Source organism: Camellia sinensis, chromosome 5, assembly GCF_055761805.1.
Source record: "Camellia sinensis isolate YWXY chromosome 5, ASM5576180v1, whole genome shotgun sequence".
NCBI classification, from domain to species: Eukaryota; Viridiplantae; Streptophyta; class Magnoliopsida; order Ericales; family Theaceae; genus Camellia; species Camellia sinensis.
In genome coordinates, this window is record NC_138965.1 from 178,213,411 (window position 1) to 178,229,977 (window position 16,567).

Genomic DNA, 16,567 nt, shown 5'->3' on the forward strand with positions numbered 1-16,567 from the left:
CGGGACTTTGAACCCGAAGGCCTACAAATGCATTGCTGAACCTTACTGTCCTGCTCAATTTGCTAGACAATTTGGCCTCACACAAGGGGTCCCAATACCTCTCTGTAGCAACACAAATCTCAGCCTTACCAGAAGGGATCTGAAAGTCCGGAAGTCCAGGCTAGAAGAGACAACTTTTAAATTTATAGACGACTTGGTCAATTTCGAGTATACCCCTTTCATTCCTCAAGGTACCGTATTGAAGAGATACCAAAGCTGGTGGGTGACTAACATGGAGATCTACTTGGCCATTTCACCTCTAAACCTACTAACGGTGTTAGATGTGACCAAGCCCAAAGGAGCTGGAATTGTCACTTCTTCCACTGTTTCAGTTGTAGCACATGCTACAGCACAATCTGCTCCTGCTGCTTCAATTTCTCCTAGAGTTACTCGGGCTGCCTCGAAGAAAGGTACATGCCCTTATCTCTTCTCCTTTTGTCTTTTTATAATGTATTTTTCCTTATCTTTAATTCTTCTTTTGTGGAGGTGGCCAATCACAAAAGAAAAGGAGGCTCTTTGAGCTTGAGAAGGAAACATCCAATATTCAAGGAGAAGAAAAAGAAGAAGCAGATCAAGAGGAAGAGTTACCCTTGAAAAGAAAGAAGAGAGCGATCATCTTTTCATCTGACTTGGTTAGGGATGAGACAACTGCCAGAGAGATGGAAGATGAACTCATTTCTTCGGAATCCAGATCTCAGCTTGAAAAAGTTGAGAAGGAAATTGAGAAGGAGCAGACCCTGCCAATACAGAGAAAAAGGAAAAGAAAGGTGACTGTCTCTCCTTCTGATATGGTCGAAGACTCTGATTCCGGGACAATTTCCAAAGCAATGGAAAAGAGAAAAAAGATGTCTGCTTCCGCTCCTATCTTGGTTGAAGATACCATCCATGAAGCAGCCGTCAAGGCAGTAGAACAAGAACATTCTAAAGCCATGATTGTCTTCGAGAGAGTTGAGAAGAGACGGCAGCAACAATTTCTGAGAGATGAAGCTGCCGCTGCTGACATACTACAAAGGGAAACTGCAAGAAGGCAACAAACTGCCAGATATTACACCCTTCGTAGTTCTCCCATCATCGCCGACACTTCTGGAGCAGGTAATTCTTTATACTTCTGCGATTTTTCCTCTGTCAGCCTTTGGTATTAAAGTTTAACATTACTTTACATTTCTTTCTCTTGCAGCAGCAACTTCTGAGTTCATCTTTCCAATGAGACCTCTCTCAGTTTCACTCGAGGTTGATCAGATGCAGGATGTAAAGGCTATTCAGACCATACTTCCACTTCCAAGGTCTACACTTCCTGCACTTTTCTTGAGGCCAAGAATTCCTGCACTTCTTTCTCTTGGTTTGACTCCACGTCTTTCCTACTTGACCCTTGACTTTTCTCAATTTACTTCTCTGTCGAGTCTTGCTCCTCTTTCTCCTTCCAAAGAGATTCCAACTGCTACCTTATCTCTGATGGCAATTGATTCCCCTATTGAGGGTGCTGGCAGCTCTCCAACTCGTGACTTATCACCTTTACCTAGCTCCAGCCCTCCTTTACTTGATTCATTGGTGGCTAGGACCATGGAGACCATTAAAGATGCTCCACCCATTTCTCCTATCCCTATGCAGTCTTCTGTGTCTCCCATGGCAACTCTCTCTGCGACCCTCATGTTTAATGATGAGATTAATGTCTTCGAAGCAAGATTAGCTAGTCTCTTTGACATCACCTCTACTTCTCCGACATTCAATGAGGAAGCTGAGCCATTAGTTTTGACTGATTCTTTGCTGGAAATTTTTGGGAGCTTTCCTTCCTCCAGCAGCCAGCCTTCTGTGCCTTTGATAGACCCAGACACCTACCTGGACCTGTTAATTTCTTTTTTGAAGATTCCCTTCGAGGCTCTACAAAGGCCTATAATTAAAAATGGGTTTCTTCAGTGCTGTAAACTTGCTGAGCAGTCTGGTATGGATGTCTCAAATCACCTATCCCAGGCAGCAGCTACTATCGACTTCTACATCAGAATCTGTCATGCTGCCAAGGCTGCAGATAAGAAATTGGTTAGAGACCAAAGTTTTGTTTCTCAAGTGCATACTGAAGTATCGAAGCTTAAGGAACAACACTTCTCTGTCTCTCACTTTCAAACTCAACTACTGGAGAGGAAAGCTCAACTCGAAGAAGAGCTTTCTACAGTGAATCAGGCCCTACTCCGAACTGACATCAAACTGCAAATCACTAATCAAGGGCTGGCCGATCAAAAGAGAGACATGGCTGCAGCTATTCAACTATTTTCGTCATTTACCAATAGGAAATCTGTTGTACAAAAACAACTAAAACATTGTAATGATTTTTGGGCCAATTTGTGGTACGATGTACTTGACTCTTTATAAAAAATATTTTCTTGTTTATCATCTTATGTTCTTGTACTCAGGGTTTATTTTATTCCTTGTGTTTCCCAAATAGTTGGAAAATAAGGCTTTAAATATCTGCCATTAATCTTTTTGGGATGCACATAACCATTCAAAATTTTCAAATGGTATGCTCCAAAAGGCAAAGCTCTATGAATTTGATATGGTCCTTCCCAGTTAGGTGACCATTTGCCAAATCTATGGCTTTTAATTCCTATTGAAAGTATTGTCTTCCACACCAAATCACCTTCATCAAAGCCAACGTGTTTGACTTTCTTATTATAATTTTTGGTTGCTTTCTTCTTCTGAAAGAGAATGCTATTTAATGCCAGAATTCTAGCTTCATCTATGTCTTCTAACTCCAAGCACATACTCTGATAGTACTGCTCAGGATCCAACTGGTCTTGGCATCTTACCCTCAAGGATTTAACATTGATCTCCACAGGTAATACTGCATCATGCCCATAAACTAAGGCATAAGGAGTGACTCCTGTGCTTAACCTTGGGGAAGTTCTATAAGCCCACAATACATCTAACAATAAGTTATGCCAATCCCTAGGATTATCTTCCACAACCTTTTGTATTCCCTTTTTTAAGGACTTGTTGGATGATTCAGCTTGACCATTGGCTTGTGCATAATATGGGGTGGAATTAACAAGGCTAATTCCAAACTCAGACACAAAAGACTTTACCATTTTCCCATAAAAAACAGTCCCATTATCAACCGTTATCGTTTGTGGGATGCCAAATCTATGGATCAAATCTTTAATGAACCCAATAACCTCCGTCTGATCTACAGCTTTGTATGGCTTAGCTTCGACCCATTTGGTGAAATAATCAGTAGCTACCAAAATGAAACAATGATACTTCGAAGAGGGTGGGTGTATTTTCCCCATCATATCCATGGCCCATCCTCTAAACGACCAAGGATTTACTACTGCATGCAGATCAGTTATGGGCACATGCCTTATTGTACCATACTTTTGACATGCCTGGCAGCCCTTTGCATATTCTATGCAGTCTTTAAAGATAGTTGGCCAATAATAGGAATGCCTTCGAAGCAGCCATCTCATCTTTACACCAGGCTGATGTGCACCACAGATGCCTTCATGAACCTCATCCATAGCTGTTAATGCTTCTTTTGGCCCTAAACATTCCAACAATAGGCCATCTTCCCCCCTTTTGTAGAGATCATTGTTATATATGATGTATTGCACAGATTGCAATTTAACTCTTCTGCTGGCTTTTGAGGATGGGCCAGCCAAGTACTGTATTATTGGATGCCTCCAATCTTGTTCCTGCAGATCATTATGATTGATTTCCAGGACCACATTCCTTTTATTTAAGGGTGGTATAGATTTTTGGTATGTTGTTTGTCTTACGTCCCGTTGGGTACCATCCTTTCTCTTGAAATTCGAAACTTTCTGAGCCACATCATTAGCTCTATTATTCAAGAATCTCGGAACATGAGTTACATTTGCTATTTCAAATTGAGAGAGCAAATGTAATGCGACAACATAATATGGCAGCATACTTATACTTTGACACTTGAAAATCCCTTTTACTTGGTTAACGACCAATTGGGAATCTCCAAATATGTCAACTGCATGTACTTGTAATCCAATAAGAATTTCCAATCCCACTATCAAAGCTTCATATTCAGCTTGATTATTAGAACAAGCAATTTCATCCACTCTGAAACCATGTGTGGTTTCTATTCCTTGCGGTGACTTGATCACTATACCAATTCCAGTTAGGCCATTGGCTTTCGATCCATCGAACCACATTTGCCATGGCTCGACACTAGCCATACTAAGTTCCATTATCTCTTGACTCTCTGTTTGAGATGGATGGTCTGCCAAAAAATTGGCTAAAACTTGTCCTTTCACTGTCTTTTGGGGCACATATTCTAAGTGAAATTCTGACAAGGCTAATACCCATTTGCCAATTCTTCCCCTCAACATAGGTCTAGATAACATATATTTAACCAAATTTGTGGTTGCAATTACCAAGACAGTCATAGGCAAAAGGTAATATCTTAATTTCATTACAGCAAAATACAGCGCGAGGCAAAGCTTTTCTACAGCTGAATATTTACATTCACAAGAATTTAAAAACCTACTAAGGTAATAAATAGCTTGCTCCCTACCTTCCTCATTGTCTTGGGCTAAGAAAGCTCCCAATGAATCTTCTGCTGCAGCTATGTACAACTTCAAAGGTTTAACGCCATTTGGTGGCATCAGTACTGGAGGGTTGGCCAAGTAGGCTTTGATTCCGTCGAAAGCACTTTGATGCTCCGTTGTCCACACAAATTCCTCTTCATCTTTCAGCTTTAATAAGAAAGAAAAAACTTTAGTTTTCCCTGTAGTGTTAGAAATGAATCTTCGAAGAAAATTAACCTGTCCAAGGAACTTTTGTAATTCTTTCTTACTTGATGGAGGTCTGGCTTCAATGATGGCTTTGGCTTTATTCTGGTCGATCTGTATTCCTTTCTTGTGTACTACATAGCCCAATAAGTTTCCAGATGATACGCCAAAAGCACACTTAAGAGGATTAAGCTTCAATTTGAACTTTCTCATTCTTTTAAAGGCTGCCTCTAGGTGAAACAGATGTTCCTTCATGGATTGGGATTTAACCACAATGTCGTCAATATAACACTCTAAATACCCACCAATAAGGTCATGAAAGATAGTGTTCATAGCCCTCTGATATGTGGCCCCAGCATTCTTTAGGCCAAACGGCATTTTAACCCATTCGAAGGTCCCATATTCCCAGGGCATCTAAATGCTGTCTTGTGAACATCCTCCTCCGCAATGCAGATTTGGTTATAACCAGAGTGCCCATTCATCATTGATAAAATCTGATGTCCTGCTGAGCTATCCACCAGCAAATCTACTATAGGCATAGGATATTCATCTTTTGGAGTTGCTAGATTTAGGTTTCTAAAATCGATGCATACCCTCATTTTGCCATTCTTCTTAACTACAGGTACAATATTAGATAGCCACTCAACATACCTGGCTGTCCTGATAAAGCCTGCCTTGAGTAGTCTAAGAATTTCTTCCTTAACTTTCTGGATCACGTCTGAACCCATTCTTCTTGGTTTTTGTTTGTATGGCTTGAAGTTAGGCTTCATGGGAAGCCTATGTTCCACTAATGACCTATCCAATCCTGGTAGTTCATTGTATGACCATGCAAACCAATCTTTATATCTTCTCAGAATAACCAACAACTGGTCCCTATCAAGAGAATTCAACCATGCGCTTATATAAATAGGTTGTTGTACAGAATCTTCCCCTAAATTTATTTCTTCTAAGGGGTCTTGTACCTGAGTACTTACTAGAACTCCTTATTTGATCCCTTCTGACTTCGAAGTAGTCTCCTTGTTGTGTTCTGTTTCCCGGCTCTTTGATTCCTCCTCTTTATTCTCCTCCTCATAGACAAAGTCTGTCCACAAGGTTTCTTCTTCCTGTATTTCTTGGACTTTCGTTTCTATGTCCAATGCACAGTATTTATCAAGGGCCAAAACTCTGGCTTGTTGCTGCTCCCGCTTGTAGCCAATTGTCATGACTTCTTTCTCTTGCTCCCGTACTTTCTGGATTATTGACTTTATATCCAATATTGAAAACTCAATTAAAGCTAAAGACCTGGCTTCTGGTGCTTCATCTTGCTGCCTATAACCAGGCATCATTGTCATCTTTAACAACCAGCTCTTCATTAGCACTCTCCTGGACTAAGTGCTTCAGGTGTGCTACTTCCTCATCAGCCGATACTTCGGCTGAGCCATCGGATTTCATCAGTATACTAAGCGATGCCACGCCATCAATATACAACTTGGCTTCTGCGAAATCTGCATAGGCTATGAAAGGTTGAGGATCTGCATTAATTTCCTCCGTCTCCCCATTGCCTAGAGCTATTATCATTTTCTGATGCAAAGAGGAAGGCACACATTTATTAGTGTGGATCCAATCTCTACCAAGTAAAGCATTGTACTTTGCATTGCTGTCGATGACGAAAAACGCCGTCATGCAGTCCTTGGTTCCCACACTCAGGTTGATGGGTAGAATTCCCTGGGCCATCTGTTTGTCTCCAGCAAAACCAGCAATGGTTGTACTGGTTGGGATCAACCTGGGATTCTTTTTTCCTAATTTCTTCAAGGAGGATTTTGGTAGTAAGTTCACCGCTGCCCTATTATCCACTAAGACTCGGTTTAACTCTATCCCATCGAAGAAGGCCTTAATGTACAAAGGCTTAACATGCTGCGCCATAGAATTCGAGGGATATTCAAATGGATACGAGAAGTTAATACTTACCACTTCTTCACTCTCATACTCAGCTTCCATTGGGGTAACCATTCCGAAATTATCTTGTACCATACTCGCTTGTGAATCTTCACTAGAGATTGGAATTGGATCAATTTCTTGCCCCTCTTGATTCTCATCTCCAGCTTGGAATTCCTGCGGTAGTATGTGTACCATGTTTACTGATACTGGGGAAAACGAGACAAACTAGATGGCTGGCTGTACCTGTTTCCCCTCTTGGCCACCTTGGTCAATTACCTCAGAAACATCCTGCATGCTGCATTCTGGTATTTCATTGCTAACAGGTTCCTTCGAATGATTTTCCTCGACTGGTTTTCCCACCAAAAATGTTTGCTTGGCCATGAAAGCTTCGATCATTTCTTCTTCCACTATTTCTTTCTTTTGGCTCATGCCAATTTCTTCTTCTGTCTCGTTACCACTCTCCATCAGAGCTTTCTCCAACCCTACTAGGCTATCCTTCTCTCTGACTTTTAGTTCAGAATGAACCTTGGCCAACTGTTCTCTGCTGCAACCCACCTCGTTTTGTAGAACTGGCTTTGGAGTATGGTCTGACTTTCGATTCTTCTTTTCTCCAGTCTGGATCAATGAAGAACTCTCTCCACTTTTTTTCAGGTCTTGATGGTATTGGGTGTACCTACGCTGAATTTTTCTCCTTTGTGATCTGGAAATAACGGGGACCATATCTGGTTCCTTCGTTCTTGGGTGTTTCAGCAATACCCAGTTATTGGGGGCCACCAAAGGAGGCTTAACCATCCTACCTTGATTTCCAACATTCCTTTGGGTAGGCATTTCCCTAGGTTTGTTTTGCATCACAAACCAATCTGGGACCCCAGGTACCCACGAACTTACTGACCCAGACGTTTAACTGCCCTTTTCTTCCCTCGAGGTCACCTTCGAGGCTAGTTGTGAAGACCATTGTTTGGCCCTGTCTCCAAGCTTTGAGCTTGATTCAGGCTTTCGATGATGGTGATCATTTTCTGTCCTTCGGGAAGCTAGTCCAGGGGGCCAATTTCTGGCTTTGATCCTAAAACCTGAACTCTTCTCCAATCTTCTTTCAGAATGACTACTCTCCATTCTGTAATAGTTAGGTGACCTGGTCTCATATAAGGGCCTCTTGCCTTTAGCATGCATTCTATCAACTGCAGGCTCAACTACTAATGGCTGCTGCCTAACATTAGCCGGATACAGCCTTTTATTATAAGCATTGGTTGGTTTGAAACGTCTCTGCACATCCCTGTAATATTGCTTCCTATCAACTGGAAGGCCTTTCAACCACTTATAACTCAGTCTGCACCTGGGACACATCCTTTGCATTACGGCTGCCTCTAAGGAGTCATCATCCAGTGCTTCTTCATCAGAGTCTTCCCTCTGATGTGAGAAATCTCGTCCAATAGCTGGTAGATTTCTAATGTCTTTTTTGATTGCTGTCTGGTTGGCCACATGCATCTGTACATTGACTTCTTCCAATTCTTTCAAAGACAGGTTCTGAAAATCTGACATAATGACATTGGCTGCTACCTCTCCAATTTCTGGAAATGGATTGCTATCAATCCCCATAGCTTTTTCAGCTTTGGCTGGGAATTTCAAACTCCCTTTCCGAATTTGTTCTTAGATCCTGTCTCGAAAAACAACACAGTTTTTAGTCGAGTGAGACCAAGAATTATGCCATTTACAATATACTTTTCCTTTAAGTTCATCAAGAGATAGAATTTTAACCCCTTTTGATAACTTAAGGAAGTTGGCCGCAAGCAAATGATCAAAAATGTCATTTGCCTTAGTTAAATCGAAAGAATACTTCCTGTGGAGATCTTTCTTTTTAAACTGCTGGTCAATTGTCGTATCTTTATGAATTAATGCTTCACAGATCATAGGTTCTTTTCCCACAATCTCTGCTGCATCAATCTCGTAATTAGGATCTTTGTAGTATGTCCTATATGATGCATTATTTCGATCTTGTTCCTCTTTTAGTAATGCTTCATACCTAGATACTTTGTAAGTCAGTTCCACTAAATCCCTGAACTCTATTGAATCAAACTTCTTTCGAAGCCTGAACTCTAAGCCATTTTGGGCCAATCTTACGAATTCTGGTTCTGGCAAGATTACTCTACATTTATTTCGAGCCCTCTTAAATCTAGAAATAAATTGAGTAGCCTTCTCTTCAGGCCTTTGACTCAATCTTGCCAAGTCTGCCATGGAAACTTCTGGCTCTAATTGGAAGAATTGGGCATGAAATGCCTCTTCCATTTGCTGCCAAGTTTGGATGGAGCCAGGTGGAAGGTTAATGTACCATACAAATGCTCCCGCAGTTAGAGAATTTGGGAATAATCTCAACTTCATATAGTCATGATTGGTAAATTCACCACATTGAGCAGCAAACCTAGCAATATGCTCTACTGTTGATTGGTTTCCGTTCCCATAAAAGAGGACAAAATCTGGTATCCTGAAACCTCTTGGATATTCATGTACCCTGTCGACCCATTTTGGGTATGGTTTTCTGTACACAGGAGTTTGGACCCCCCGAGCCATTGGTCCACACAACTCCCTAACTATATCAGTAATTTGGTCCCTAAGGACCATATTTTGTGCCTGCTGAACCACTACTGGGGGAACAAACACAGGATTTAGTGGACAAACTTGTGCTTGTGGTCCTCTTGGTCCATAGGGTGGTACATTTGGGACTGGCTGTCCCTGTGGTACAGGTTGCTGTTGGGGGTGTAGGTAACCTCTTTGAGCCTGTCCTGCGAAAAGACCCACGAAAGGTGCTGGAACAGGTATTGTATCCCTTCCATTTGTAGGAAAACCTTCTAACCCCCCGTGTATAAATTCGAATAAGGGATTATTGTACCCCCTAGTGCCAGGTATGGCTTCGAATGTGGGGTTTGGAACCATTCTTATGCCATTTTCTTGTACTAGGCCAGATCCACCAATTTGCATGGCTTCACTGTTGAACATTGAGGCATTCTGGCCTGCTACAGGCCTCAAAATGGGTTCGTACCAAGACTGAGGTGATAATCTTTCATGAATCTGATTACTGGTTTGACCATTAGAATGTCCATTAACTTGCATAGGCTGTTTATCTCTAGCCAACCTTTGCTGAGGGACATTTACTTCCTCCATGCGTCTTACATTTGTTGGTTGGTGGTTATTCATTCGATCCAAAAAGGATGCTGCCCACCTTTCCATTGTGTTTATTAATTGTTGTCCCATAACATCTACTAAGCCACCCCACGGATTGACTGGCTGAGTAGATGGGACATTGGATGGTCCAATTCCTTGGTCTCGTCCACTATTACGAACAAATGGTATTTACTCAGAAGTACTGGTCTATTCGACCATGGGTTCCGATAAGATAGGAGTCTCCACAGGATGTGTTATCACATTATCCTCTGGATTAGGTATCTCCACCTCTCCTTCCACGCCTTCTTCCAAACGTTCATTTTCTCATTGTCTCCTACGTCTAGCCATTTTAAATTGACCCACCGGCGTGCCAAAAATATATGTTGGCTTTTTGGCTTTCGAAGGTTATTTTTGTAATTATGAGCGTGCCAGCAAGGATCAATCAGTCCTTACAGAATTGTAATTGTCAACCAATTATTCAAACGATTGTGTTATGGTTCTTTCAGCCTCAATGAAGAGGACTTTTACTGGTGGCTTATTGGTAGCTTGATTTAGGAGAATTTAAGCATAAGAACAATTAAATAAATTGAAGCATTTCATTAGTATGAAAAACTTACAATGATCTCAGCCTCGTAGAGATTTACAGCGGCAATATACTCGAAAACTACTCCTACAAATGAAGTGCAGTGCAGGAATTTAAAGTACAGAAATGTAAAGAACGGGAAGGAAATAAAACTGGAATATATAAAGTAAGACTGGTTTTCTTTAGATTTTTCGCCCTTGTTCTCTGAAGTCCTTCCTGCTATTGATACTCCCCAAAGATAACCATCGAACTGCTCTTCAAACTGTTGAACTGCTCCTCTATAATCGCTGATCATGCTGCCTTATGAATAGTTCCACTACGCTTTCACTTGCAGTTAGGCTCCCCTCCTATATTTGAATTTGAAAGTGAGTAACCGTTGAAGCCACGTCACTTTGCATCTCTTTGTTGATCCACTGTTACTCAGATCTTATAACAACCAATTTTAACTGCCACGTGTATGATCAGGATCGGAGATTTGACTGGTTTCCCCATACTGCCCTTACCTTGCCACACGTCGAATCGTCACTGGCGTGTACAAAATATGTAGCCAACAATAAGACACCATTGACTTAAAGTTTTGGATCATATTAGTAGGTCCACCGATTACTTGCGCCAACAAATAGTGAATTGTTACAAATAGTATCAAAACTAAGCCATGTATGTGAGTCACTATTCATAGACCCTTGAATTTATAAGTGGGAGAGTTTAACTTTTCGGTCATGTTAGTAGACCTACAAGTTGCTTAGGCTATCTGCCTACACAATTAGACTATACTCAAACTTCTTTTCAAATTGTAATTAAAAAGAAAAAAAATCTGAGTTGTAAGAAGAAGCAAAGTAATTGGACTCGGCCAGCGTAAAAGAAGAAAAATCTGAGTCGTGACAAGAAACAAAGTAGTTAGACTAGCTGTGTAATTTACACCTAAAAAAATTGTATAGAATGCATTGACAGTCTCGTAAAGTCAACAATATTCATATATATATATATATATATATAAAGGGTAAATTACACTGACACTTCCTGAAGTTTATATTTATTATAGTTTCCTCCTCATCTTTTGAAAATTACATCTTTCCCTTGAGATTTAAAGTTTCATTACAGATTCTATCCCTCAGCAATTTAATTTTTTTAAATACCAATTTTGTCCTCATTGAATAAATTACATTGACACCCTTTACATTTTAGAAATTACAATCCTCTCCCTAAGGTTTAAAGTAGCATTACCAATTGCCCCTCGATTAGTATTACTTAAAAAAAAATTTAATTGAAAAAAAAATTTGTTAGTAAAATTTTTAAATTTTTGTTTAAAAACCAACGTAAACCCATTTTTTGAATTTATGTTTTTTTCTCAAATTTTCAAGCTGAGACAACCGTTTATAAATCAAAAAAATTATCAAACAAGTTTTTATGACAATTTTTAAAATTTTTGTAAATATAAATTAAAAATTGAAAACGAAATGGTTACCAAACAGGTCTTAGATGGTAAAAATGTCGTAAAATTAACAAATAATTAAATAAGTTGCCAACGTAAGAAATGACTTATCAAAAAATTCTTATGCTATGTATAGTTTGATTTTTAGAATATTTTTTAAAAAATTAAAAATTAATTTGGTTAAGAAATAAAAAAAATAAAAAATAATTGTCATAAGCTCCACTCGAGTTCCAGCGACATATACTTGTGTCCAACATCTACAGAAGCACCACTCGAGTTCCAGCGACATATACTTGTGCACTCCCAAGTCATCCAAGCCCTTAACATTTCTTCACCCCCAACAACAGCAGCCATAGGATTCCAAGCTTAAAAAACCAACCTGCTACAGACAGCACCAGCTCAGAAAACCCCTTATCCGCACCAGATTCAGAAACTCCTTTATGTGCATAGCCTTATTTGATTCAGATTTGAAATGAAATCGTTAACTGAATAAAACACCCCTTCAGTGTTGAACTTTACCCAAAAAGCAATCCTCGTTTTCACAAGTTCACACAATTCCTCCATATCAGGATGGCAGCCATTGAAAACACATTTATTCCTTACTTTCCATATTGACCAAAAAACTACAAGTGGGATTGCTCGTTCATATTCCTTTCAAAATTTTGTTTTCCCATCTGTGTCCAGACCACCAATGCAATATTCCTTCCACTGAGCTAGGCATAGCCCATTGGATGCCCTACTAATTCAAAATTGCTGACCATACTCGCCAAATGGGTTGGCACATCAACAACATATGGTTCAAATCTTTAGACTCAGTCTTACAGAAAAGACACAAAGTGTTTGCATTTCCACCTAATACACCAATGTGATGCAGAAAAACAGAAGTTTTCAATCTCCCTTTCCAAGCTAACCAGCCGAGAAACTGAACTTTTGGAGGAGTTACATTTTTCCACAGCAAATCAGTAATAATTTTAATTGGGCCATGCGTAGAATCACACCAACTATATGCAGAGGCGATACTGTACTCACACCTGATGGTGAAGCCTTCCAGCTTAAATTGTCAACTTGCCCCAATCTAATCTGTGGTATAACAGTTAAAAAGTTATAGTGCCTGGTCACCTCTTCTTCTCAAGCAAATAAACTACTTCTGTAAGACAAACCCCAATCATAAGAATTCCCCCTTTTATCATGGAACCATTTAAGCTGTGTTTGGATGGGGGATTTGGGAAAGGATTTGAAAAGGGATTTGAAAAGTGAAATGGAATAAGTAAGTGAAATATGAATAAAATATATCTATATTTCACCTAATTTCATGCACATTTTCTCTTTCTCTTTCCAAATCCCTTCCAATATCCCTCAAACGAACACAACATTAAGAGATCCCTTCTTCTCTGTTGATTAGCTATAGAGTCTTGGAAATTCATCTTTAAGAATTAGACTTCCACACCAATTGTCCAACCAAAAATAGCTTCTTCTCTTCTAAGAAACTAGCTTGAATTCAATCACTCCACAGTTGGTCATGTCACTTTAGAAGAAGAATTATCATTTTTAAAATCTTGCAAATTGCCTCCAGCATAAAAAAAAAAAAATCTCAAGTGTTTTGCAAAACTCGTGCTTTCTCCAATTTATCTACTTTCATTTGAGATGATTCTTTAATTTGTTAGTATCTATTTTTCATTTATTTATTTGTAATTCCATTTCAAATTTGGATCCTATATTTTGGGGTTAATTAATGTCATTTCTTGTAATAAAAATAAATAAAAAAACATGTGATTTTTTAAAAATCATGCTAGTATATTAATATGTTTTATTGCATTGTGAATTGAATAATGAAGGTGGAGGTGAACCCAGTTTGGCAGCAAAAGAAGTTAAGGGAATTCTACGAGAAAAAGGGTATCCATGTTGCAGCATACTCACCTTTAGGTGCTAGAGGAACACCGTGGGGAACCAACCGAGTCATGGATTGTGAGACACTCAAAGAGATTGCTAATGCTAAAGGCAAGACTGTTGCTCAGGTAACATTTTATTTTTATAAAACTTACGTGTAGGTCATAATATATGAATTTATTGTCTAATATTCTATGATAATTAATAGAAATTTTTATTAAACACTATTAAAAAATATCATTAATTGTTAATTTTTAATGACGGTTTGAAAATTTTGTCACAATAAATGTTACTAATTACAAGTTTCAGTGATAGTTTAAAAATCATCACAAAAAAAGTCACTAATTTTCAACTTTCAATGACAGTTTGATAAATTCGTCACAGAAAAAGTCACTAATTGTAAGTTTTAGAGACAATTTATAAAAATTATGACAAAAAAAGTCACTAATTGTCAATTTTTAGTGATATGTGCAAAAAATCATCACAAAAAATTATTTTAAGCAATGATTTTATTAAGATTTATTTTTAATAAAATTTTATGAGAATTAAGTTCAACTATTAAGACCTACTAATAATTTATTCTCGTTTTTAGTCAAATACCATGGGCTCTAGTACCACAGGAAAGAAATTATTGAAGTGACCATTGACGAATATCAGCTAACAAAACGAGACGATATGGTTACCACTCTTCCCACGTGTGATAGGTTACTCAAGCTTATAACCAATATCTATAGGTGACTAGGTAATAACTATTGACCCAAATTTCAATCCAATTACGACTCCACCTATCACAAGTCCTATTGGGCACACTCACTAAAATTCTACAATTATTAGTCTATTACTCTCTATAATACCTGGTCTAAAGGTCAAATCATAATCACTATGCAAATACTAAACCATGAGATCATTGGTGACAATTTTAGTAAGGTCACCATCATTGATTTGAGATTTATTAAACAAAACAAAATATGAGTTATGAAGTCCAAATTAGAATAATCTATAACTAATTCTTCTGTCGAGTCTATTCTATTTAGAGTAGTCTTCATATTATCTAAATGTTGCTACATGGATAGGTTTGCTTGAGATGGGTTTATGAGCAAGGAGTGAGCGTACTTGTGAAGAGCTTTAACAAAGAGCGGATCAAAGAAAATCTGGACATATTTGATTGGATGCTAAGTCCCGTAGAGTCTCACAAGATCAACTGAATTCCATAGCAAAGAGGGTATCTTGGACTCCATTTCATATCCGACCAAGGCCTTTATAAATCTATTGAGGAGTTTTGGGATGAAGAGATTTAATGCTTTATTAAAATCTTCCTTCTAGTAATGAATAAGTTGGAGAGAGTGTTATAACTTGTTAAGAGTATAATTTGAAGAACAAATTTGTTGTTTTTGATTTATTGTAACAGGACATTCTCAGTGCATGAAATTTCTGGGGGTTAGATATATGTCCTCTTATTCCTCTGCAAAAGACTATTATATTATAAGTTCGTGTTCATCGATTATGTTTTGAATGTAGTGTGCCTTTTATTTATTCATTTTCCCCCAAACAAAATGATACTTTTATGAGAAAAATTAATAAAGTAACAAAGATCTCAAAAAGAACAGTACCAAAACTATCATCGTCATGGGATTAAATTTTAATTGTTAAATTCCTAAAGAAGTCAAAAATTGACATGTGGGTGGGCAACATATTAACGCAACAGAGATATCAAAAAGAGTAATATAAAAACATCATCATCATGGGATTATAATGTTAATGTTCATTGATTATGTTTCAAATGTAGTGTGCCTTTTATTTATTCATTTTCCCCCAAACAAAATGATACTGGTGGGGACGTAATTTTTGAAAGGCAACACGTGGCCGAGGTGTTACCAAAGTGTCAGCCGAGGTACCAAGTGTCTGGACATGATGCCGAGGTAATCTCGGCTAGGTCGAGGTTATCAGCGAGAATACCAGAATTCGGGATAAACAGATAAGGGACAAGAGTCCTAGAATTAGGGAGGAATTCAGTGTGGATAAAGATAAGACTCTTAAGGAGTTTATCCCAATCCTATTGGGAGTCCAAGATTAGCAGTAATCCAGAATCCATTGAAGCTAGGCTTCTATTGGAATTAGGACAGTGTTAGCCATAAAAGAGAGGCACCCCCATGGGTCTAAGGTATGCTTTTTGTATTTTGAATAGTGAGTTAAGCACTTTTGCTATCTTTGAGAGATAACTGACTTGATCGTCGGAGTGCCCCCGGGTGGACGAACCATTGCCGGAACCTCTTTTTTCTGTTACAGGTCGTTCAGGCGCAATCAATTTTGCCAGTGTTCACCAGCTCAGTACTTGTTTGGCAGTGTGGTCAGAAATCAACTCACACAATTTGGCATCGTCTGTGGGAAAGACAGGAGAATAGATGGCCAACGACGGACAGAAAGAGAAGGTTGGAAACGACATTCCTACTGGGAATGGGAAACCTATTGACCTTGATGTCAACGAAGACAACCGTAACGAAGAAATTCGTGATAAGAATCATGGAGAGAAAGACGTCGGCAAGGAAGGTAACATAACAAAGAAATCAGACCGAGGTGGGTATTATAACGAGGACGACCTCCAGGTATGGAAAGATAGATGCCTACGGAGGGATGGCAAAATGAAGGAACTGGCAAACAAACTGGCAGACCTACAATCGATCGTCAATTTTATGATGCAAAACAACGTCATGCAACCACCGTTTTTGTTAAAAGATACGCCGATTCCAGCGGCCAAAAAAGACGCCCAGACAGGGGGGCAAAGGACAATTCCTACTACTCCTCAGT

The 16,567-nt window shown here is 38.9% G+C and overlaps 1 protein-coding gene across 1 annotated transcript; it reads left to right on the top strand.

Annotated features, from left to right (window-relative positions):
* The first annotated feature begins 13,578 nt into the window (after positions 1–13,578).
* Positions 13,579–15,293, top strand: LOC145791008 (7-acetyl-epi-neemfruitin B aldo-keto reductase-like). The gene is made up of 2 exons (XM_082870533.1): positions 13,579–13,890; positions 14,836–15,293. Exons 1-2 carry the CDS (start codon positions 13,705–13,707, stop codon positions 14,965–14,967), a joined length of 318 nt encoding a protein of 105 aa, XP_082726659.1. The 5' UTR covers positions 13,579–13,704; the 3' UTR covers positions 14,968–15,293.
* Positions 15,294–16,567: the final 1,274 nt, after the last annotated feature.

What these genes read in the sequence shown, in the direction of transcription:
- LOC145791008 (XM_082870533.1), top strand. Translation starts at nt 13,705, where the DNA reads ATGAAGGTGGAGGTGAACCCAGTTTGGCAGCAAAAGAAGTTAAGGGAA. An exon ending in AAGGCAAGACTGTTGCTCAG is followed by an intron (nt 13,891 to 14,835) that starts GTAACATTTTAT and finishes CTACATGGATAG; the next exon opens with GTTTGCTTGAGATGGGTTTA.